The sequence below is a fragment of the Macrobrachium nipponense genome, chromosome 10 (genome assembly GCF_015104395.2).
Source record: "Macrobrachium nipponense isolate FS-2020 chromosome 10, ASM1510439v2, whole genome shotgun sequence".
NCBI classification, from domain to species: Eukaryota; Metazoa; Arthropoda; class Malacostraca; order Decapoda; family Palaemonidae; genus Macrobrachium; species Macrobrachium nipponense.
Genome location: NC_087204.1, coordinates 27,922,292 through 27,949,055, shown reverse-complemented (window position 1 = coordinate 27,949,055; position 26,764 = coordinate 27,922,292). Strand labels below are relative to the sequence as shown.

The window sequence follows — 26,764 nt, the reverse complement described above, 5'->3', positions numbered from 1 at the left end:
AGGAGGGGCAAAATTATTTTCATCCTTAGACCTCCTTAGTGGATATTGGCAAGTACGTACTACATGAAACTTTGTCTCAGTCCTTCTTAACACCCGCAGCGCGAGTCGCGACGCACCAGTCAGTAACATGCTGAAAGGGCGACGAGATAGGACTGCCATCAATAGCTCCCATACACAATAAAGATTGACCGGTTCGTGCCAGTCGCCTACGTGTATGGCCGGCTCTAGTCTAGTTCATTCCGATGCACATGGATACACGATGTTTTTTGCATATATCACATCCTGCTTACGTGATATGTAGCAGAAAAATGCGTTCTAGGCCCGTTATTTCTAAATGGTTTGTTACTTTTCTTTAACCAATTTATCATTGCTAGAAGGAATGAGAAACCGTCATTTTATCTTGAGAAACATCACACTATGCCTTAGCATACTACTTACGTGATATTTGTAGCAGAAAATGTATTATAGGCTTGCTATTTTAAAAATTATTTGTTTTTATGTAAAGCAGTTTGTTTTTTCCCGTATGCATCATTGTTGCTTGGAATGTGAAACAAGGCGAAAAATTGTCCTACAAACGTGACACGATGCTTAGTTCTACATATCTCGAATCCTGCTTACGTGATACCTATTTGTTGCATGAATATAAAATCCTGCTTACGTGATATATTTGCTGCATGAATTGTTTTCTAGGCTTGTTAATGATTTGTTTTAATACAGTAATTGTTCTACCCGCATACATCATGCCATTGGCGCTAGAAATGAGAAACAATGGGGTATTTTGTATTTAGAAACATTATAACTCTCTTCAGAGTCTGAGTGCAAGAGGCTGAATTATTCCGGTTGCTATGGCAACCGTGTTGGCTTCCTTGATGCCGTCAACAATGTTAGGCGTTTGTTTACAAGATGCGAAGAATTTCACCTAGAAATAAGGAAAGGTAAATATGACTTTTAAATTTCGTTGCTTGCTGCTCATATTACGCTATTCCAATCACTGTGACGTTACACTGAACGCGCGTTACTCAAAGTGACGTCTGTGTTCAAAGAGACAAAGCTCACGACGAGTTCCGGAAGCGATTTGACAGGTGACGAGATTGTGTGTTAAGGAATGCACGGTATGTGTCATCAACGTGTTTTTGTCATTTTACGACATTTATCCTGATACCAAAGTATTTATCAGGTCGATCAGAATATATAACGCCAAAATAATTATCCAGTAATATTTCTGCGCATTTTAATGCTACTCCAGCTCAGTAGTTGAGGGTAGCCTAGTGTAGTGGGGTAGGTAAGGCTATCCCAAAACACAAAGTAACACTTAATTCACATAAAGGGTAATAAATATGTGTATTGATTACTTCAACTTGGAAACGCCACATAGTGTACACACTGAGCCCCTAGGTCATGTTTACCAAACCTTATTGTAGGGTAAACAACCGCATGGCCTGGCTCAACTCACCGACAATCACGGCTGGACACCCTCTGAAAAAGTACTTATAACGCGTCCTGACAACGGAGATGGGCATCAGTCGCGACTTGTTGGTGAGAGACGGAGCTAAAGACCTCTACTCTCCTTTCAAAGTAAGTATTTTCTCCAAAGTTAGAAATTAAGGCCAAATTTAAAGCATTAAACAGAGGGTAGTGAAAAGGGTGTCCAACGCAGTGCAAATCTCACCAAAACGCTTTCGAAATTTTTACTTACGCTCAAATATCGTAGAAGATTGACGCCATCTCGATGTTTGTGGAGTCGCTTGTGTCAACAAACTTCCCATTTCCTGTGATAAATACGCACACCACTTCTACCCATAGATGCTGGGGCACTTTCATCACAACAATCGGAACACAGTCACTGGCCACGACGTTTTTAAGTAAACAACTGCTTTGGTAGAAGAAGACGACGAAGCGTGCACTAGATAATTATTTAAATAAATAGTAAAACATCAATATTTTACATATTTATGATGATTAATTTGAAAATATTCGTTATTGAAAAATAACTCTATTTTGACTCAAATTTAAGTAATTATTTTTCGGAATTAGAACGTTCTTTTAAGTCCTGTATTATGACGTCACGACATCTTGACTTTCGTACCTATTGTAGATGAATTGCTATACTCAACTTTTTTGCGGAACAGTTTACCAGTTATTCATGCAGATTATTATCAGCTATTCATGTAATTGTTATGATCGTAATGCGCATATATATCTTTATTATTTACTTTTTGGATATATGAAGAAGTTTTACTGCCGGATTACCACTGTAGTGTGACGCAATCGCTTTTGGCCCCTGGGCCTCTGTCTGTTTTCGCACCATAAGAAATTAATGGGGCCGAATTTGCAATGACCAGAAAGTCGTTAAAAGAGGAAAGTTAACATTGAGGGGCATATGTTTTGATTGAGAAAAATACAAATTTATACAATAGCTAGCTTGTAAAAAATACTTGATTACAAAAAACTTGATTGACAACTAAGCAGCATACCTACTATGGGTTTCAGAGACAGTGCAAGCACGTTTTTTGGCAATATTTCTGTAACAAACGCTCGTATCAGAACGAGATTTTGCTATAGGGCATTACACCCAGTGCCGTAATTTATAAGGGTATCGTGAATCACTAATCGTAAAGAATAACGACACTTGTCCTTGTACCAAGAGACAAAAACTCCATTATCCAGAAATGGATACGAACACGTGTAAAAAGCTCCACCTACCCTCTCCCCCCCTCCACCGCCACCCCTGTCCTTCCTTCCTTCACCTTCCTTTCTCTCTCTCTCTTTCTCTCTGTTGCCAATTGGTATGTGTTCACCCTCCAAACTGGGTATAAGACTTACACAAAACGTGGAAATTGGTGAAATTAGGCTATGAATTCAAAGTATATATACATAAATTTTAAAGCAATTTTGTCATTATTGCATTACTATGACATCTAGAATTCATGGAAACAGTTTATAATAATGCATCGATTATAAGGTAAAAATGAATTCAGTTCAAACCATGACCCCGGGAATAACAAGTTTAATACTTTCACTAACATAGCCAACAAAATGTTGTTTTATTGTGCTGATTATAACTGCAATCTTGAGTAAGATCAATAAACGTTACATATATACGCTAATATTGTTCAAATGAGTGCTGGGAAGGCTGGGAAAGATGGTGTCCATCCGTAACCAGACCCGTCCAGCCACACGATCGCTACCATATTGGATTTCAAAACTGACTTGAAAACATATTTTACGAAGAGCGTCACATGCTTATTTTAGTTTGTATGGGGCTTTCATATATCACATTATGTTGAAGAAGCTTCAGTCTTTTGAATGGTATGCTCAGAATTGTAATTGTATTCTTGTTTCACCAATTAAATCTCGAGGGAATAAGACCCGGCCAGCGTGATGATGGTGGATCGTCCGTGATTGTTTACCCTATTTCTCATTAATAAGGCTAACCTTTCACAGACGTTGCTTCTTAGATACTCATAATAATTTTGCCAAGACTTGTAATTCACTTAGGTTTATGTCATAATTTGACATCCATTACACTTGCGGTTAGACTAATTTCAATTAAATATTAAGCTAATCTAGCTTCCTGCAAAATGTAACGGTTGCTGTAAAGATGAAGAGAGTAAAAAAGGCAACGAATATGAATATCCTTCTTTATAAACAAATATGTAAGATCTTGGCTAATACATAAACAAGAAAGCCATGAAAAACCATATTATAATAGGTAGTCTAATACTTTATTTGTTGGATCATGTCAAGATTAGCGAACTACTATTTTTTAATTTATGTATATCTTCCATATATAATATATATATATATATATATATATATATATATATATATATATATATATATATATATATATATATATATATATAAGATGTTTCAATGTGTTATTTTCATACCTTCCCATCTAACTGTCCAACTTTTTTACCCATCTTTAAGGCATATCTGTAAGAGTCTAGAAATGGTAGTCAGGAAATTTGTTTAAAAAAAGGTACAGTGTTCCCCCCCCCCCCCATAATTCGCAGGGATGTGTACCAGACCCCTCATGAATAGCTAGAATGCGCAAATAGTTGGAGCCCATTTAGAAATGCTTAAAAACTACCTATTTTGTTAGTTGAAACTCAAGAAAACCCACACAAAAAAAATAAAAATAAGTATTTTATTGCAAAAATTGCATTTTATGATAAAATTAATAATAAAAAAGGAATTTTTGGATATTTCTTATAGAAAAATACTGCAAACATGTGAATTTCCCGCAAATAATGGGTAGATATGGTCCTTAGAGAAATTTGCGAATGCGTGAGTCTGCGAATGTCGAGAAAGCGAATATGGGGGGTCCAATGTGCTGTATGTTGATACAGTAATGATAAAACATGGTACCTGAAAGTCATTTAGTGCCTTTAGTAATTGTGTTCCTAAATGCTATACTTATCTAAATCCTGAACAAGGTAGAATTAAAGCAGCTTCAGATATTTATGTAACATAGATGTTTACTTTAAGATGGAACAGGATTATATGAATTCAATTTTTGCATTACTATTAGCTTATCAATGGTTCTGATTTGATTAGAAAAATTTTAAGAGTTTAGTATCTGTAGTCTTTACAATGACTTTTAATTTCAGATAAAGGTAGAGTTTCATGGGAAAAATGATGGAAGATGTGAATGCTGAATGCAAGAAGTTTTGCACAGAATGGGCAGACTTCCAGAAGGTGACACGAGTACTGATAAAAGCCCTGAGAAGGATTCATCACGGCATAAGAGCAGAACATGCAAAACTCAGAGGTGAAATTAAAACAGCAGGTATTCGAGCAAAAATCCTGGGAAGGCATGAGGTTGCATTCAAGAAAGTGATTGTGGGTCTGAATGACTATGCAGAAAATTTCTTGGAAATGGAAAAGCAATACAGGGAACTCTCTAAAAACAACATCAAATATTGTAAAATTCAGTTTGCTCGTGTATCTGAAAGACATGTGCAGGTGACAGTGCAAAGGGATACTGTTCTGTATAGTGTTGAGTGCATCATCAGGGCTCAATTAAGGATTATTGCTGGAAATTTCAATGAAAGTTCAGATACACTGCAGGATGCTGGCATATTTGAAACTATTGGAGTTTATAATGAAATGCTTATAAAGTTGAAGAAAAATCTTCCTCCTTCCCCAGAGGAAGAAGAAGAATATGAAGATGAAGAAGAAGAAGAGAATCGTGATATGTACAAACATGTGGTTCCTGAAAACTTGGTTCCTCCTCTTTCGTGTTTAAAGCAAATGACTGCCTCAAAATCCTTCAGATTATAGGTCGAGAAAGAGCTCCACAAGTCACAAGGTGCATAGCTGACACATTGATGTTAGAATATGAAATGCCATCAGAAAATGGAACATTATTGCCTTGGAAACCTATAAATTATAATAGCATTCCAAGAGTGGCTCGTGGAGATATATTTGAAGATGCGATAGCTAAGGAGGAGGATGAAAATAAGCTCAACCAACAGAAGTTAGATTTGGCACTAAGGATGGAGTTTGGGGAAGACTTTCCTGGAACAGATTATCTCCCTGCCAACGAAGCAGGAGATCTCAGGAAACCTGTGTGCTCTTCGAAAGTAGATAATCTTATAAGAGCCAATACAGAGTTACTAAATCTACTTGTAGAAAAGTTCACAAAAACTACGGGTGTTTTGGGTAAGTAATGTTTATATAATTTTGCTTATCATTTTGATTACTATACAAACTTTTGCAAATTATGTATGTATCTTATAATTGTTATCTGATAAGCACAGGTTGATGTAAGATTGAATTTTCATAGTCAGCTTGTTGCTTCAGCTTTGCATCTTTTGATCTGAAAATTTTGGCCATATGTTTATTTCTCTCTCAGTGAAGGGAATGGTAAAGCAAAGTAAATCTGGTGAGATGCGTTTAACCAAGGCTGCCAGACACAGAATTGAAACATATTATGTCGAGAGAGTTTGGGGAGAGGGCTCAGAATTTGTAGAAGAATTGATATTGTGGATACCTCCAGATGCAAGACCTCCACCTTTTCCACCTCCAGCCTTATTGTCACCTCTCCAGATTTTTGAATCACTTGGTGTCTTCAAGCAGTACTACACAAAAGGTACTTTGTCAAAATGTCTTCCAGTATTACGGTGGAAGTATTTTGTTCCTTTCCTTTGGTATGCTTTGTCTTTTGTGTTATATGTGAAGGAATTAATAGTAGCATGGTTCTTCAGCGGCTATTTATACAAATTGCTATCTAATTTTACCATCTGTCTGGGAATTGTACATAGTCCATGGATATTTTTAAGCAAAATCAGAACCTGTTATTTTATTAAATGTTAATCACAGTGAAACTATTTAACTAAGAAATAGAACCACATTTTAATAAAAGTTCATAGCATGTGCCAAAGGGAAAAATAGAACTAAAAGCAATCATAAATACTTACCTCATAAAGGAAAAGGCTATAAGCATTGGAAGCCTTAGATCAGGGGTTCCCAACCGGTGGGTCGCGAAGCCTTGGCAGGGGGGTCGTGTAACTTTGCTAGAAGTGGCTTGGGATAATATTAACCCTTTAACGCCGAAGGGGTATAATAAAAATTGTCTCCCGTATGCCGAGGGGGTCTCAGAGTGAGCGCTGAAGCGGAAAAAATATTTTTTTCAAAAAATCACAGCGCGCTTAGTTTTCAAGATTAAGAGTTCATTTTTGGCTCCTTTTTTTGTCATTTAGTATGCAACCATCAGAAATGAAAAAAATATCACTATCATATATAAATAATGCGATATATGATAGCGCAAATATATAATTGTATTCAAATCGTGCTGTGAGCAAAATGGTTAAAACTAACGAGTTAATTTTTTTTCGTTGTATTGTACACTAAATTGCGATCATTTTGGTATATAACTCATTGTAAAATGATCAAAGCAACACAGAGAAAATATTATCACAAAATGATGTATGAATTTGTAACGCGCAGACATAAAAAAATGTTTTGTTCATGAAACTTACCTGTCAGATATATATATAGCTGTATTTTCTGAAGTCCGACAGAATTTTAAAAACTTCCGACACACGCAGTGGTCGGCCAGGTGGTTAGTACCCATTCCCGCCGCTGGGAGGCGGGTATCAGGAACCATTCCCATTTTCTATTCATAATTTTTCTGTCGCCGGTGCTGAACACACCTGTTTTCAGTACCGCCGTCTTAGGATTTTGGAAACTTCATTGCCGCTAAGTATCCTAATTGTCTTTTGATTTATTTACTTGGATTGTGGCTAGGCATACGCTATCTTAAATTGATTTGAATTTGATTCATTTTTGTTGCTTAAAATATCTGAATCTAGTTAGGCTAGTTTCAGACGGGGTTGTCTGCAAAGATAGGGTGTGGCTACCGAAAGCTTCGGTAGATCCGCACTTGGTATGTACGAGGGGTATGGGTCTTCCTTCTTTGTTGAGATTTGTCATGTAAGGAGTGTGAGACTGACTATTCCGTAAGGAAGACGTATGATTCGTATGTACGCAATTAATCAGTAAACATGTCTAATTCCGTAAGGAAGACGTATATGATTCGTAGTACGCAATTAATCAGGAACAAATAGTAGGGTAGTGAACCTGCTAACCTTCCTGTAGACTTTATTTTGCCTAACCCTGTAGTATGGCCTACGGGCTATGAATATGTCTACGAGGAGGTGCTCGCTCTTCTTCATTGCTGTGAAGTGCTACTTCTGTAATTGTTAGTCCTAACCCTGCAGTATTGCCTTCGGGCCCTAAGCAGTGTCTGTAGAGGAATTGCCCTTTCTCTTATACTCTTTCGATTCGTAACTTAGAATCGAAAGTGCTTGCTTTAGAGAGTAAAAGTGAAGTGCAGAAGTGCAGTGATACCCCTTGTGTAGTGGAGGGTTGCGTCAGATCGGCCTCGTTTCGCCTCTAGGCCGGGACCTCTGCTTGACTCCCAGGACCCGGGGAGGGAGCATGTCGAAAGCCTAAGGAGGGTTACAAGGAACCCCCACCGATCTGGCGTGCCTTCGGCAGTTTCTGATGAAAATCCCCAGACTGCCAAAGTGCGTGCGCGTGCACGAATCCTGAAAGTTTGCTTCTCGTCCTCCGAAGCGTCCTCTCCTCGTGGCAGGGGTTGGAGCTTTCGGAAGGACTCGCGCCCTCTAAATAGAAGCTTTATAGAAGAGGACGCTTCACGTCCTCTCTCTCTCTCGTTATGCGTTTCAGTGAGAAGTAAGAAGGCGAACGTCGCCTGAACTCGTGTCCGTCTTTCCACCGAGAAATACGTAAAAGAAGTCATAGTAGCAGGAAGCTTTTGAGAGCGGACGCCTGGGACGCTCGGATGGACTCCAGGCGCGCGCGGGTGCACGCCAAGCGCGCTCCGCGCGCGCCAGTGGACGCCGAGCGCGCTCCAGTGGACGCCGAGGCGCGCGCCCAGGGACGCCGAGCGTGCACCAGCGCACGCCAGGTGTGTCGCCTGGCTGAACGTTTCTGTTGAACTCTTCAAGCTCTTGTTTCAGATTTGGGCCTAAAGAATTTTTACCTCTACCTTCGGTGATACCTTCTACCTCACCGGCAAAGAATGTGAAGTAGGCATGCTTCGGAGGAAGCTTAAAGTGAACAGACTTCTTCTTCTTCGAAACCCAGCAAGACATCGGGTTTCGTGAATTCAAGAGGTCTCTGTCAATTAATATTGCTTTTCGCATAGGTGGATGGAGTTAAGGAGATCTCGTTTGCTCTACCGCAACCTTTGCCATTCTGCCAATAAATTTAAATTGCCACTACCGCAGTCAAGACTTTGCGATAAGGCAGTTACGGGTTATGTAAGGCTCGATGTCCGGCACGTCAGGACTCTCGCAACGTTCAGTAGGATTCTTGCAAAGGCACTCATCAAAAGGACGCTCTTCAGGAAAAGCGCAAGAACAGGACTTCCTTTGCCATACTGCCAATAATTTTAAGCTTTAGCAGGCATTAGTTGTGATACGGGAGAGGAAGCTGGTTGGAGAGTTTCTTCCTCTTCCCAGGATAATTTTCCAAGCTTTTTAGCCCATCTGAAAGGGTTTTTCAGATGATAAGATTTTGTTAGTTTCTAGTCGGGACTACGCTGCCGAATTGAACATCGTCGTCCTACTTGCCGTAAGCCCAGTCTCTTAAACAGGATTCTTGCCCCTTCCTCGTTTGAGACGGGAATCGGGAAAAATTAAATGCTCGACTCCCTGGATTACGTTTTGTCAATTCAGTGACTTTCCCCCATTGACAATATACTTTCGTTTTGTCAAGTAAGTGGGGTATCCCCCTTTGACAAAATATCTCTTTGTCCCGTAAATGGGTTAGTTCTCATGACAAACATCTCATTAACTTGATATTGCGTAAGCGAATAAGCTCTTATTGACAAGATTTCGTAAGAGCTCTCATTCGTCATTCGCAGACTCGTACAAGAAATAGACTTGTAGACTACGTCAATGAACGCTTATGTCCAATAACATAAGAAGCTTGAGCTGACTGCTTCGACTGCTTCGATTCTCTTAAGTTTTGTTCATGAAACTTGCCTGTCAGATATGTATGTAGCTGTATTTCCGAATTCAGCTATATATATGTCTGCCAGGTAAGTAGGAACAAACTTTATTGTGATATAATTTCATTTTTTGCCTTGCGTTATTTTACTTCTGGTTGGTTCAAGTCATACGCTTGCTGTAGTTACCTCTTCGGATGGCAACCGAGAGGTCTATTGTCTATTTTAAGGACATTTAATCGTTACTCCCTGCAGCCTAACAGGAGTTTCCGATTTATCTTTTACCGTTGTATGGTAGTGTTCTGACGACACAAACGCATCTATATATTTAGCGTTTTCTGTTTCGCGTAAATATACCAGCTTGAGAGTCTTTCTGCTCAAAAAATAACGGATCTATTTCTTCGTAGAATAGGGTAGCTGGCAACCCAGACATAAAGTTAAGAGACGACGTTCGTAAGCTGCTTGCTGCTGCTGTCACGCTGTCGGTCCTCCAGTCCAACCGAGCCAGTATTCAGTAACAGATCGTGCGCTGTCATGTTCGGTAGGTTACGTCTCTCTCTCCTGCGGGATTGACTGACTAACCGTATCTCTGTGCTGACGGTTACGTCTCTCCTGCGGGATTGACTGACTAACTCTATCTCTGTCCTACAATCACGGACTTTAGCCTAAGATTAGAGATTTCTTACGTGAATGAATAAACGTTGCATTCGTTTTGCCTTACTATGTTCAACAGAGTTATCTCTTAATCCTTTCGGTGCTCGTTACCGCACGGTATGGAACTACGAGTCTACCGCAACATTGCACTTTTATTTGCTCTCCTGCTTAGGCAAAGCGCAGCCTTATTTAGGGAAGTAAGCATACTCGGGGAGGGAATGGATGAGCTTGCTGGGGACCATTTCCTTCCTGAAGAAGTTTGTTTCCCCGAATAGACTGCAATTCAGACCACAGTTTTTTTTTCCTACCGGGAAACAAATATTATTCAAGATCTAGCAATGATTCTGAACATCTCTCAGTGCGTCTATCACCTGAGGTGATAGAAAGAGGTGGCCGGACATCTGGATAGGGTTTCAGATGTCCTGGATCTTAATCTGAAAGAAGTAAAAGCGATTCGGTAGTCCCTCCAGTCCTCGAAACGAGTTTTTGGGAACCAGTGGTCCAGATCAACTCTGATATTCCACAGCTCTCTCATATCTTAAGAAGTATCTTCTCTCGGTCCTTGTTCGAGTTACGAGAAAGAGCCTTTTATAACAACAGGCGTAAAATGTAACGATCCTCTACAGGTTCGTTACAGGATTGCAAAAGTCCGTACGAATCGTCTCGATCGACGGCAGCAACTATTCACTTCCGAGTGGAATCTTTCTTTAGAAGTAAGTTGAGAGTTGTGTAGACTTTAGGGACGCCCTTTCATTCTTCTCTTCGATATGTTGAGGACGAAGAGGCGGCTTCTTCTCTGCTCCCTTATTCTCGATCCGGGATCGGTACCATTAAACGCCATCCTATGATATTGAACGGGGATGGATGTTTAGTCTCTTTTTTTCCCCTTTTTCAATCGCTTAGGAAATGTAATAAGAGGATTTATGACGTCACAGGGAGCGACAATGACGCTGATCGCCCCATGTTGGCCTTCAGAATCCTTGATTCACAGAGGGCACATACTTCCTAGTTCACTTTCCAAGGTACCTTTTCGAGAGAGTCGGTCTACTCTAACTCGAAAGGTACCTATAACCTCTCCGCTCTGAGTCTGACTACGTTCAGACTATCGAGAGGTTGACAGGAATAAGATTACCGTCTTCCTTTTCCGTCTGAAGAATGGGATAAGCTGGCAGTCACAACTATTAAAGAATATGCAAATATGTTGTTGACGGCCTTTGGGCTCAGAGATTTGCGTCTGTCAAACAACAAAGCCCTTCACGATCTTTGAGTTCTGTGGAATCTCGAAACTCGCTCACCATCTACTTTTTGTCTCACCTGTTTTCTCGGAGTCAGACACTCGTGCGAGATCAGGCGACATATAGTAGCCCTGAGTTTCTTGTTGACGAAGTCAGTTGCGTTTATACACCCCCGATGATCGTGTAACATGAGACCAGGTTGGACTGTCAGGCATTCTCTTCCTTCGGACTGAATCGCCTTTTTGCTCCTCGCTCCTTTCTCCTGGCACCAGAAGCTCGAGTCAGGAGTTGATTCGCTGACGACGTTGGGTTGCGTTGATACACCCCCAAGGTTTGCTTAGATTGAATCGCCCAGGCAGTCCAGACACTCATCCTTCAGCGAAGAATAGTGCCTTATGGTCTTCAGGGTACAGCCTTGCTGTCCTTGATTCGTCTGACTGGTCAACTGGTCGGTCACCTGACTTTAGTACAGACGGACTGACTGTGCATGTCCAGATCGAAGCTTTCAATATGGAACTTAGACGTAGTCTGAAGTTCTTGATGTTAAAGCATTCGAACCTCTCCTACCTGTTAACTTTTTGCATGTGATCAGGAAGGCCTTCTTCTAACCACCCTAGATACGACAAAGAGGGTTAGTGAAATTTTAAGCCATCGTCACAAGTTTTGGCTTTAGAGAAGACAAGGCGGTGTGCTCTCTAAGCCTTCCGTTGTGGCCTAAGAATGGAAACCCGTTTTGTCCTTGGGCCAGGAGCTTGGAAGCAAGGATGGCACAAGTTAGTGGGCAGGAGCCAGAGAGAGTCCTGTGCCCTGTCGGGTCTCTCAAGTTTTATCTACATAAAACTCAAGAAAGTCGAAGTCATTCGGGCAATCTGCAGTGTTCCGAAAAAGACCAGACTTGCCCATATCGAAGAACACCCTGGCTTTAGTGTTAAGGAGTTCTTCAAAAAATGCTTCCTTCATTGTGTTTGGCACAAAGATTTGAAATCTTTTTATCTAAATGCTCACGAGGTGAGGGCGCGGCCTCGGAAGCATTTCAACAGAGCATGGCACTCAGTAACATCCTGAGTACCATGTTTTAGCGAAGCAACTCTGTGTTCACTTCACACTCCCTGCGAGATGTGAAGATGGCATATGAGATCTGCTGCTCGCTAGGGCCATACGTGTCTGCAGACACAATCTTGGGGGCAAGAAGTACCAACTCATCCTATCCTGTAGAAAATGGTTAGGAAGAGCTCTTAATTTAGTTGATGAGTCGCCGACAACGGCGACTTCTTAACTCTTAAGCCTTAGTTAAAACACCTTAACTTTGGCTAGGTTGGTCAGGTGGTGATATATATATATATATATTTATTTTATTTCTTCTTAGCCCTCATGGTATGGTCAATATGGTCTAGTCACGTCGTGGTCTCGCCCCTGTTGACAGATCATCTGGAGTGCACCAGCTATATAGGTCTCTACCTCGCTGGCAACTCTAGTAGCACAAGCAGACTTACGTGGCAGTAACCACGAAGCCAGCTATGCTAAACAGGTGGAACCAAGATGTAAATCATCTGCATGCATTTGTTTCCTAAAATCCTTCTATTCTGTCCCTTCCCACCTCCAAAGGTGGGATTCAGCTATATATATATCTGACAGGTAAGTTTCATGAACAAAATGATATTGTTAGATACAATAAAGTTTGTTCATACTTACTGGCAGATATATATAATCAAGTACCCACCCACCTCCCCTCAGGGGACAGTGGAAATAAAAATTATGAATAGAAAATGGGAATGGTTCCTGATACCCGCCTCCCAGCGGCGGGAATGGGTACTAACCACCTGGCCGACCACTGCGTGTGTCGGAAGTTTTTAAAATTCTGTCGGACTTCAGAAAATACAGCTATATATATATCTGCCAGGTAAGTATGAACAAACTTTATTGTATCATAACAATATCATTTTTTAAAAAAATTCACCATAAATCTAAATATTGTTCTAGAGACTTCCAATGTGTTTCAAAATGAAGATAAATGATTGAATATTACTATACTGTAAGAGTTTTAGCTTACAATTGCAGTTTTTGACCATTTCGAATGAGTTAAAGTTGACCGAATGTCAAATTTTTTTATATATTTTTTTTTATATGCAAACATTTCAAAAATGAGAAAAGCTACAACCTTCAATTATTTTTTGTTGTATTCTACATAAAATTGCGCACATTTTCATATATAAAACTCTATGAAACGCCTAACACGAAATGGAGCAAATAATACGAGAATGTGACGTACGCATTTCAGAGATTTGCGGCGGAGAATCCGCGCGCGGAGGGAAGGAAAGTTTTTTAAAAATTCACCATAAATCTAAATATTGTGCTAGAGACTTCAAATTTGTTTCAAAATGAAGATAAATGACTGAGTATTACTAGACTGTAAGAGTTTTAGCTTACAATTGCGTTTTTCTACCATTTCGGTAGAGTCAAAGTTGACCGAACGTGGTTTTTTTTCTATTCATCGTGATTTATATGCAAATATTTCAAAAATGAGAAAAGCTACAACCTTCAATTATTTTTTGTTGTATTCTACATAAAATTGGGCACATTTTCATTTATAAAACTTTATGTAATGGCTAATTTAAAATGGTGCAAACATTACGACAATCGGACAAAAAAAATTTCTGATTTTTTTCGGAAGAGTTACCACGCGGTTGTAAGGAAAATGTTTTTTTTTTCATAAATTCACCATAAATCGAAATATTGTACTAGAGACTTCTAATTTGTTGCAAAATGAAGGTAAATGATTGAATATTACTAGAATATAAGAGTTTTAGCTTACAATTGCGTTTTTCTACCATTTCGGTATAGTCAAAGTTGACCGAAGGTTGAAATTTTTGCACTTATCATTATTTATATGAAAATATTTCAAAACTGATAAAAGCTACAACCATGGGTTGTTTTTAGTTGTATTGTGCATGAAATTGTTTACATTTCCATATATAAAACTATGTAATGGCTAATTTAAAATGGTGCAAACATTACGACAATCGCACGAAAAAATTTATGATTTTTTCGGAAGAGTTACCGCGCGGACGTAAGGAAAAAGTTTTTTTCATAAATTCACCATAAATCGAAATATTGTGCTAGAGACTTCTAATTTGTTGCAAAATGAAGGTAAATTATTGAATATTACTAGAATATAAGAATTTTAGCTTACAATTGCGTTTTTTGAGCATTTCGGTAGAGTCAAAGTTGACCAAAGGTTGAAATTTTTGCACTTATCGTTATTTATATGAAAATATTTAAAAACTGATAAAAGCTACAATTATGAGTATTTTTTTTGTTGTATTCTACATAAAATTGCACACATTTTCATATATAATACTCCATGTAACGGCTTATTTAAAATGGTGTAAAAATTATGTCAAAGTGACGAAATAATTTCTGAGATGTGTCACTGATACTTTTTAGTGTGATAAGAAAGAAATTCGCGCTTGCGCATCTGCGTAACGATTGTAAACAAAACAACGCCTTGATCCGTGAGCTCCCAGCATCCCCCAAGGCGCGTGATTCAAACATTTTTGCCTGGTAGGCCTATAATTATTTTTCCGCGAATTTTTAAAAAAACTTTTTTTTATCGACGTACCATACGTCCAATCGGCGCCCGACTGACAATTTTTGTCGACGTTTAATACGTCCAATTGGCGTTAAAGGGTTAATTTCGAATCATGAATTAAATTTTTTATGCCCTAACATTTTTTTTTGTTTTTGTTTCACTGCAAAAAAACGAGTGTTACAATGTCATCAGATGACATTGAGGGTGTCTGGATGTGTGCCTCTGAGTGATTGTCTGTGTGAATGTGTACGTGTGTCTGCAAATTATGTATGTGTCTGTACTAGTGAGTATGTGTGTGTATGTACATGTACGTATGCTTGAGTGTCTGTTTAGCTGTGTTTAAGCACGCATGTTCAGTTACTCGTAGTGCTGTACTGCGTGCCGTGTATTTGTGTGTATGTGTGTGTGTGTGTATAAAACACGACTAGGATTTATCTTAAAATTTATCCGACGTAGATACTTCTGGATCTCAACTATCAGTGGGCCAAAGGAAATTGATAATCTCCTCATAGTTTTAATGCCATTAACATTGGACCAATGTTGTGATTTAGTTTGCTAATACGTATATATAATTACAGGATTCTTGAATTTTTTTTTGTTAGATGTTTCTTTCCCTCTACTTCACAGAAAATTAAAAATGTAAATCAAGCTGCTGCTAGTAGGGATTCGCTTGGGTTTCAAGCTTTTGGGTAAGGGTTCGCGAGTGCAAAGACATTGGGAACCCCTGCCTTTGATAGATACTACAAAAAACTAAGTATACACTGATAGACTGGCTTATTGCAATATTTAATCCAGTGTATGTAAATGCACCAGTCTGGCATTGAACTCTCTTATGTCTCATTTCCTAATGTTTTGTGATGTGTTTTGTGCAGAAAACATTGCACTCCAAAATGAGAAAATATGACAAAACTGCCCTTTCATGAAGACATTGTCTAAAAAGATATCAGAAAATGAGAATCCAGGAGTTTATATTTGGCCATTGTACATACGTACTTTGTTCTGGTTAATGGGCCCAAATGATTTCGTGTACTATTTCTGTTTGCATTTAGGAAAAAATTCCTAATGGTAGTTTTATACAAAAGATGCTTTATATATTTTAGTTTTATACAAAAGATGCTTTATATATTTCTTCCAGGTTTAATACCAGAATGCTGTTATGCAAGCTGTGAAAGTGTTGTAGACGAATGCAGACACTTAGCAACTACCTCGTTTATTGATAGAAATATGGTCAGAGGTATAGGCTCATATGGTCGCTCAAACCCTATACCTTGTGAATTGCCAGATGGAAACTTTTCTACTGTTGGAGGTTAGTGCTTTGTATGTTTACAACTCCATTCATTTTTTCAACGGGTGAGGCATCTTCATCCAGTTTCCGTAGAATAGAAGCAATATTTTCAAGAATTACTGTTTAGTCAGTCTCTTGAACTTTGATTAAGATCTGTAATGAAATACTGTATGTTCAGTTTGACTTAGATTTCAAAGATTGGGATAGTTTGCACATATGGTGGGAAAGGGTGAGGCGTAAGGGTCAGAAAAGTACCAGGATGAAGAGCAGTGAGAAGATTCAGATAATGATAAAAAAAGGGGCATAGATTAAGACTTGAACAAACAGCAATTCAGCCAGAGAATTTACTGGACAGAAGACAGTGGAGAGAGAACTCATTTCATATCAGAACTTGTAAATGAAAAAATGTGACTTACAAATTTTAATGACAGTATGTTTATTGATTATTCTCTAAATAATAATTGAAGTTGGTGGTCACTTGCTAGGGATCTCAAAATGACAAACACTGAGTTTTAGTGTTTAACATTATGGTTAGTTCTTCATGATTAGTTTCTATAATTTATTTTTGAAATATAAAAAATTTTTACATATCATACTATTTTTGTTTGCCTTAGTTTATATTTTCCCTTCTCTGGGTTACAAAACCGTTGGAAAATTAATCAGTATACTTTTGATTATGTTACTAGTTTCCTGTTATGTATACTGCTCCTAACATGACTTCATTGCATCCATAAAACATCTCGGTTTGTGAGATCTCTTTATTTTCCAACCTATGGGGAATTACTGGTAAAGAACTTGAATCAAGTTACATCAAATTTCGGGCAGTATGTGAAAGAGCGTTTTTTTGCAAAGCAGAATTTTACTTTGTTGTAATAGAATTTACAAAGTAAAGCATGTCTTAAACCTGCAGTGGCCTCATATCATTGTTAGCTGACCCTTGTAATCATTGCTAAATTATTTTCAATTATTTTTCATACGTATATATATTGGTTATTTAAGACAATTATGTCCTTCCTATATTTCTATTTTTGCTTCTGTAATACTCCTTTTAATCTTCATTGTTTTTCAGATTTCTGAATGTGGGAAAATGAAAATGCAAAGCATTGCTTCTTGTTCACTGTTTTGTCACATTAAATATTTACTACTGGATAGTGAAAATTACTACCTTTACTTTTGTACTACTAATGCTACCCTATATTATAGATAATAATAATAGTACAGTATGTAATATCAAGATTGTCTAACAGATCATGTTTTAAGACTATTGAAACATAGTTTAGGGAATTTGAGAAAGCTTTATCTGTAAATAGGTATGATCTTTTTCAGACAGTGCACTTCCTACAAGGAGGTGCCACCTACAGTAGGCCTTGTGTGGCACACTGTGGATGGTATTGAAAGTTCTTTGTTATTTTCTTTTGACCCCAGCTGCATTACTCTCTCCTTTACTTTTCCTTTGTTCAGTCAGTCTCTTCCCACCTAGTTGTCCAACTTCTTAAACTTTTTTTGGGGGGGCCTGTAGTTTTCACCTTTCATTCAAGAATAATTCTTTTTAGAAGTCTAAAAATTATTAATAATAATGATTGATAATTTTTATAATAATACACTGGCCATCTCAAGTTTGTCATAGGAATGATGGTAATAGTAGAAACAAGGACATATGTATGTTTTTCTTTTGATTTCATGCTGATCTTATTTAATTCATCACTGTAACTGGCTAAGTACTGTATTTTATCATCCTCAGTTTAATTTCATTTTCAGATGGTAATTGTCAACATGTTTTGCTTACACGCTTTGAAGAAAAATGTTGCTGAAATGCTTTCTCCTCTAACCTTGCTTTTCAGGTGATGGTATTGGAGATGTTATTCAGTTACTTGTTTGGGAGATAAATGAGATTGAGAGGGCAGAAGTTGAAAAAGAACCCAAAGATTGGCCAGTTGGGGATGAGGTATGCTGAAAAGTCATTGTTTGCAATTTTTCCTTGAAATCTATAGTGTACAGAAAGAGCACCTGAAGTTTTTCATATCTGTAATGAGAGCACTTAATAACCAACTTGAAACAATTTATTCTCACAAAGTTTTGCCATTTGCATGAATATATCAGTATAACTGATGGCTTATTTTCACTCTGTTCTTTATTTCAATTCTAGTTTGTACTGAGAGAATATTTATTGTATACTTCAGAAATGACTAAAGAGACATGAAATGCTATCTTTACAAAGGTTTCCTGCATAGATTTTGGTGTCTTTTTGAACATACACTTAAGCAAACTTAGTACTACTGTATCAATGTGTACCTTTAGAACAACAAAAATTCATATGATCTGGCTATAAAATATTTTTACCGTGACTTGATGTTCACTGGCTCTTGTGAAGTACTACTAGTCTCCTGTTACAGTTTTTCATACATTCCCAGAAATACTTAAGTATGAGTTTATTGAGCAATTCCAGTGATTTTGCTTGGATATCAGCTCTTGACAGTTAGGGAAAATTGATCTTGAAGGTTTACTGGGAGAATCACTTAAGATATTTAACATGGTCACACTTAAGGATTCCCAAGAATGTATGGAATCATAAAGTAAATTGGTTCATTTGAAGGAGTCAGTGGGAACTAAGAGTACTGATGTTCTATTTTAATTGTAAAATTTTCCAAGAATTTTGGTCAGCCCCTCATATTTAGTAGGTTTACATACAATAATACAATAATTGTTTTTTGTTAACTATATCTAACTTTGAGCTGGCTTTTCTTGAAGTTCTATTCTGTTTTAGGGATGTAACTTAGACCTAATTTTGCTCTACTAAATGTGCTTGAGGTTAAGCACTTTTTACTGTAATTATAAAAAAGTATATATATATTTACTTTCCATAAATGACAGGATGGCCTCTTGCTCAGACTCGGAGCTGTTGTAAGCGCTGCTCTTTCTTGGATTAATCTTCGAGCAGCTCCTCTTTTGCACACTTGGAATACAGCTCCCTATTACCTTCTAACTCAGGCAGATTACCCAAGAATGATTGAAGAACTGAAGGGACTGAAAGTAAGTTTATTTAAAGGATTTTCCCATAATTTGACAAGTGTTGGATATTTTAACCATCTACCACATGGAAACATTACCAACTTTTCTTTATATGTACTATTGATCATTGCCCCTAAGCTGAATATGTAGGTTGGCTTCTGTTATATGTCCAAGTCTTACCTTTTGTTCATGAAGTCATTTTTTTTCAAGATCTAATCGTTGCAATCCTTTTAGATTGTGAAGGTGAATATATGTTTCTAATCATTTGCATCAATTTCAGATACAAGAGAGAGATAACCTTATTAAGACGGATGACATGGCACGTTTGTTTTATGCTATGTTGCGAGACAAGCTTGTCCTGATCATTCAGAAAGTGGTTGATGAAGTTAAGGTAGTATGATGTGCCTCATTCTTAGGTTTTGTTGAGGATTATGATGCAAACCTGGGTTACGTAAAGGGTTGATATGTAATTTCAATAGGTCAGTTTGAAGCCTCAGTGATTCTTTCAGGATAGGTGTGTCACATTCACTCGCTCTCTTGCTTCTTAAGCTCCACTGTGGCTCATTGCCACAGCCGCCAGATTCTTGATGGTTGCCCAGTTTATGAGGGAAAACGTTTATTTATTGGGTACAGCTATATGTATTTATATTTATACCAGGAATAAAGAACATATACAAAAATTTTTGGGCCAAAAAGATTATAATCATAAATCCATTAATTTTGGGGGAAAAGGAACAATCTGAAAGCCAGTTAATTTTTGCCCTACTTTTCTTTCAGTAAAAAAAAAAAAAACTTTAATGTTTGTGCTTTCTATACTAATTGCTGTACATTAATGAAACTGATATGGTACCAGATCCTTGAGTAGACATCAAATGCATAAAATGTGCAGAGTTTTGGTTTCGCAAGTGTAAATTTTAGAATTTGCTAGAGTATTGTCCTTTCTTATATTGTAAAAAATATGGGCATGGTGGTGTCATTTAGCACTGGCTGTGAAAAATGTGCCATTATCAATTTAATGGTGTTCTTTCATTACGTAAAAGTATTTGTAATTTGTTGTAATGAATAGTGTATTGTACTGACCAAATCTACATTATTTGCCCCAGTTTTGAATGTGGTGGAGGGAAATCACCTGTAGCTGGGAACTAGATTTTAGATGACTCACTTCTTATTGTCAAATGTAATACTGGCTATGCAAATTCACAAATATTTTATATGGTTTTTCTTATCTAATTCTCATTAAATCCAATATGGTAAGTTCTGTAGTGTGTTATATCCCTTAAATCTGACTGAATTACTGGTATATATGTACTACTTTAAACCAAAAGAAACTGCTTTTTTTATAAGTTATGTCTCTACTATTGGCAGTTAACAAACATATTGCATAGTTAAGGTATATTCTCATTGAAACTTCATTTGTATCACTAAGTTTTGTTGTTGCATCATGATAGAAGTACATATGGTTTTATTGTTTAGCCATGTAACATATCAAGGCTGCACCTTGTAGTTTAGGTATTTTTTTGAGGTTCTTTAGTGTGGTATTACAGTAGCACTGTATGTACTTATTTATTATTCTTCTGAGATTATTTACACTTGCTTTTAACAGGAAAGCGAAGAAGAATCAGTTGAAGCCATAAGCAATGTTTGTCGAACTGTAAGTCTGGCACAGCTTCAGAATTCCATGCCTAAACCCAGAGTGTGGCGTGGTATTGGTCGAATACCTCATGAACCTCATTTTTATGTGTATGAATACATTGGTAAGTTGTATATTTGATGTTTATAATGCGTATTGCATCTGTATAAAAACATTTTAGCTGTTAATAAAACAAGAGTAGTCACACTAATATACTAGCTACCCAACCGTATTTTGATCAGTCATACAGTGGGCAACTGAGTTCATTCGTGGGTGTTTTGTTCAGCATTGGTGTAGGGAGAAAGTGCTATAGTACAATATTGATGGTACTTTCCCATTAAAAATTATTGTAATTTATCGTAAAAAAACTTATTATTTTGACATAATGGAGTATGGATCATATGCTCCAGTTTGGTGGGATGGTTGTAGGAAATCCAATAATTTCAACTTTTTCATTTTTCCCAATTTTAACCGTTCTTTGGCTATAAAACCCTCTTGAATGGAATGGTGAATTCAAGTAGAAATAGATTGAAGTATATTGTCTTCTCATTCACCAATGTTGTCGAGTCACATTTGACAGACAACACAGAGTGGGAGAGTCAAGTGCAGAGGCCTTGGATAGAGAGAGAGAAAAAAAAGATGTATTATCATCTACATTAAGTAAGCATTAGTAAGATGAGTTAAGAATACTCCCAGAAAAGATAAAGTCATACGAAGGAAAGCTTTGCCAATAGATTTACTGAGGTGACTCAAAGTTTTTCAACAAAGACCTTGGAGCTATCAAATGGACAAGAAGATTTTCAGATGACTTGTGTCCTACTGCATACTAGAGATATGAGAGGAGATAATTGAAGTTTGATATATGAAAGTATCTTAGGACTGCAGTTTGAAGGCTTCGTTAGCTGTCGTTCTTTTAAATAACGTGTACAATGATTCCATAAACAAGAATGGTTACAGGTTCTCTGTAATAGAGGAGAAATTACCCTAATGGAACCAATTTTTCCACAAATTCCTCAAGGTGGTAGTACACCTTTTGTATAGTACATTTATAAGGGGAGAAATTTGGTATTACATTTACTTTGTTTGTAAAAAGGTGTTCATAATGCTTTTCCACCTTAAAAATTGTTGAGTTTAATAGCTTTTACACCCATATTGTCTGTTTGAAAATAATAATTTGCATTATTTTTATTCTTCCCACAAGCTGCTGTGTTGGAACCTGTCCTAGATGCTGTGTCAAAACTTGGTGTTGTTTTGCAACGTCGTGCTGGATCAGCAATTTTAAAGGTGGTCTGTTATGCTTGGTTAGAACATATAAAAGCTCAAAAAATAAAGTTTTCCCTATGGGGTGCCCAGCAACTGTTGAAAGGTATGTTTTGGGTATGAAAACAAGCACCTGTTCCAGTGTTAATTTGTGGGTGTTCTTGTAAACCTTCTGTTATGTTGTATAATTTGATTCTTCATTCTTTCCTCAATGCTACAGTGCAAGAGTTAGAAAATATGTAAGCTTTTTATTGAAAGTTTTCATGGTTCATTAGACATGTTTAGGGTGATACTTGTATAGCATGAAAGAAAAAATGTCATGTTGCATTCTGTAGACAGGATCTGATTTACTGAATAATACAAGTAGTTGCTAGGAGTAATTTTTTTCTTTTTCAGCAATGATCCTTTGTTAAGAAGATTTATTATTCTTCCGTCAGATTTCCATGCCTTGGCAGAATGGTTACAAAAGTACCCTGGGTTAGCACCAGAAGCTCGAACACAGGTTTTGGCTGTAGATGTTTTGAGAGAATGTGAAGGAGTGGCAAGATTACTTATGAGACAACCGCCTTTGGTTATTGGCTATACCTCCCAAAATCAAGTAGCACCCATGGGTCCTATCAGTGCTGGTAAGTTATTATTTGGGATGAATCTTACCTACTAGTAAAGATGGCTTATGTCTCCGTGCCGATAGGTGAGTCAACATTCAAACAAAAGATCGAATGGTTGTGCAGAGGACTGTCTAGTACGTACACCTGTTCTCCACCAGATGTGTCAAATGTTTCAGCTCTTGTGAGAATTCTCCTTACTGCCACTGTTTATAGGCGCTTCTTGGTATTTCATGGTTGTTTGTTGCTCTCATGGTACGTACTGTACATTTATTGTTCTTAGGATGCTGCCACTCTAATGAAGGTTAAGAACATCAGGTTCTGTAGGAATTATTGCTGTGTTAGCAGGATGTTGAGTTTGCAGGAGATACACACTGTTTACACTGACTGCAATGGTATAAAGTGTAATCTTGAGAATAGATGTGAGGAAGCACATCTATTCACATCTATTCACATCTATGCTTAAGTTTGTTAGTATAGGAAGAGAAGTGAAGCAGATAGATTGCGAAAGCAATTAGTTAAATCAGATTTTCAACCTGTCATTTTTCTCCCTTCTCTAGGTTGTTCGTCTGAAGTCATCCATACTCAGCCTAGGCTTTTCCTTTGCTAATGCTTTACAATACTGAAACTTCATCTTTAGCTTCCCCTTCCGCTCTCCTTTTGGTTTAGGAAAAGAGTATTTGGTTAGTATACAAGGTTTGTCTGAATTTGTTAAGGAATCGGTCCAAGTCTCCCTATAGTGTGCGATCATTTTCATGTTTCCTTATAAGAGGTAGGTTGTCTGACCCCTTGCCCATCTGTAGCAACAGTTGGAAGAGTCTGCTGCTAGGGAACTGGGTTGGTTCTCAGGCTGATGTGGTTCTGTGCCCTCTGTCACCTGCCTCTCTGTTTTTGACTCTCTGGATCTTGTATAATGCATTAGCTGAAAGATTGTTTTGGTAGACGTTAATTTTTGCTATATATGGAACTTTTACTGTCATTGGCACATAGTATGAGGTGATCACAGATAGGACTGAATATATAGGTATAAATAATTTTATTAATAAAAATGTGTCAGTAGTGAATAGTACTTATTCTGATGTTATGACAGCTCGGTCGATTGTATAACCAGTTTTTTCATCTTTTGCTCATTCTAAATCCTTGTCTGCTAGCCTATTCCTCTTTCTCTGTCGAGATGCACTTGTTCGTTCTTTACATGCTTTTTCTTCAACCATTGGCTAATCTCTTACTTCTGCCTTGATTAATGTTTCTCTTTCCACAACCATAGTAACAGCGCCTCAACGGTGTAGTTGATATGGTATTAGCGTTCCACCTCGGTGGTCGCGGGTTTGATTCTCGGCCATTCTGTTGAGGAGTGAGAGATGTGTATTTCTGGTGATAGAAGTTCACTCTCGACGTGGTTCGGAAGTCACGTAAAGCTGTTGGTCCCGTTGCTGAATAACCACTGGTTCCATGCAACGTAAAAACACCATACAAACAAACAAACAAACAACCATAGTAACAGTATCTACTGTTGTTTCCAAGCTAGATATTATTCTAGCTACGTACATACCTTTCTAAGGATGTGTCGTATGGGAATGCTCTTGTTTGTTGACTAGCTTTCTGACGAGGTGGGAGTCGTTGTAACTCCTCTTCCCTCCCTCCCAACATTTCCCATTTTCTTTTGGCACTTTGTTTTCTTTTGCTCTGCTGCCTAGTGTGGACTCAGCCGAGTCGCTTCGGACTGCATTTTCCTGTCTCCCTTTCATCGAGTCTCGGATGCAATGCATGAAGTACTCGGCTACTCACCTCATTAACAAATGATAGATGCACAGCTCGCTGTTGCCACATCTGCAGGTTAAGACTAGGAATTGAACCTAGGCAGTCGCTGTAGACAAGAGAAAGAGCCCTATTGTCTTGAGTCCTATACTCTATCAGTGTCAACATGCACTATACTGGCCAAGGCCAACTAGAAGAGAATTCTTTGAAATTGGTTGGTCTGTCTTAAGGAGCCCTCTAGGGACTATGAGAGTGACTCCTTTAGAGACTCACAGTGGCTACCAAAAACAGGTTTTTCCTATGTCAAAACCTGTTTTTTTTTTTTCTTTCTTTTTTTACAGTTTCACATTTGCACCAATGTACCATTGTTTGTAGAAATCCGTAGGTATGTCTGTCCCTGTATGCATTTACTGAGGCTAGTGACTTGTATAGGTTGAGAAAACTGCTTTATTTGGTATGAATAAACACTTGACAGAAACAGACTGTGCTACACTGCACCTCATTTGCAGTCTTCAAATGGTCATTGATCAAGTGACCTGGAATAAATGAAATCATACAATAATGATACTGTTCTCTAACGTGAAGATGTATTGGTCACCAGTTACTACTCCCATATAGATTGCAGTTAATTGATTGACTTATGGTTAATTCCTTAATTATCACTGTGTTAAATTTTTAAATAACTTGAAGAGCAGAGCTTTTTTCCCTAAAGATTTCTTTTTCATATATTGTTTTTCCAATGTTTTGACCAGTTGCAGAACCTGTGAACTGAATAAATTTTTTCAAAGACCACTGTAAAGAAATTACTGCTCATAAGAAGCTACTTATCTTATTGTACTGCAGAATCCTTATTCCACCTTTTGTTAACAGGTCGCAAGCATGATAAGGAAGTCAAGCTTAGCCCAGAAAATGATGACATTCCAGCTGAGATGTATGTCCCCAACCAACAGCTTTGGTTGTCACTGAGAGCTAGACCAGCATCTTCGGTATGTGTAAAGATGGGCTCTTGTTGCTCATGGCCTTACTGATGTGTTCAGTTGGACTGTGTACATGTATTATGGGTATTTTGGTAACTTTGTAATGACATAGTAATCCCATTTTTCTGAACTGGTTTTGAGTCAGGGAGTTAGGGAAACATTAGGTACTCTCTTCTGAATGATTAAGCTTTGGGTTTGTGCAAATTCCTGTCTATGGGCGAAGCACTTGCAAGATTATTTGAATGCCACCAGAACACTATTAAGAATTTTACGTAGTGTGAGTATCTGATTCATTATAAACCTTTTGATTTTTATGTAATTACATAGTTATTTTTATATGACTATAAATTACTTTCAATGCCAAGGGATGGTGATATTGATTGTAGAAACTGGGAACTTCCCAGGGGGGAGAACTGATGGCTTCATATTGGAAAAGATAATAATATATATTGTTGATTGTATTTTTACATGAGGTTTCAGTTATTGCAGTAATATATTTCATACTTAGGTAATATTCTTCAAGGGGGTTCTTAAAGAGATACAAAGTAATATTACTTTTGCAAAAACTTTTTTTTATGTTTTTCATAGAAGGTGTTGCAGAGATGTATTGATCACTGGATATTAGCTGTATTGATAATTTGGAGTGATTGGTCCAGCTATCACCTGGTGGTCAGTGAAATTACTCTCATAAGCAGACAATTGAATGTTAAATAGTTTAATCTTTTCCTCTTTTGGTTTGCACAAAGAATTGAAAAAGTAGCTTGGAGGGTATGTGATTATTTATTCATGTAAGCATCTTTATAAAGAAAAGTTTTTTTGCCAGACAGACTTCTTACATGTGATAATTTGACATTTTACAGGTGGCTATATACCTATGCACTAGATATAGAAATTAGATGAATAGATGATAGATTCCTTTGCAACATTGTTTTCAAAGAATCAGAGCCTTCTTGTTATTCATATGCTGTGTTGCTGCTGGCAGCATTTACACAAGCTGACAAAAATTCTGTTAAAACCTGTGTAAAACGTTTTGTAGTTTTTGTCTTTGCCATATGCATTAACTTTTTTTTTCCGGAAACTTTCTGTGACTTAACTTTGGTCTCGTGGATTTGGATAAAACAATAAGATATGATTTTTATTAATTTGGCAAGACTGTTAATGATGCATTTTTATTTCCTTACTACAGTTACAACAAACCGTTATTTCTTTAAAATATTACAACTGTTCTTCAGTGGATATTATTATGTTGATGAATTGGAATGTCAATTGATAAAT

General features: G+C 37.5%; 1 protein-coding gene across 1 annotated transcript; it reads left to right on the top strand.

Annotated features, from left to right (window-relative positions):
* The first annotated feature begins 828 nt into the window (after positions 1 to 828).
* LOC135223514 (uncharacterized) lies at positions 829 to 25,674 on the top strand. The gene is given in 12 exon segments (XM_064261964.1): positions 829 to 935; positions 4,617 to 5,266; positions 5,269 to 5,670; positions 5,864 to 6,100; positions 16,101 to 16,271; positions 18,092 to 18,195; positions 19,122 to 19,280; positions 19,540 to 19,650; positions 20,863 to 21,013; positions 22,091 to 22,255; positions 22,587 to 22,775; positions 25,383 to 25,674. Coding segments are annotated over 11 exon segments (2,481 nt in total). The 5' UTR covers positions 829 to 935; positions 4,617 to 4,632; the 3' UTR covers positions 25,541 to 25,674.
* The last annotated feature ends 1,090 nt before the right edge of the window (positions 25,675 to 26,764 follow it).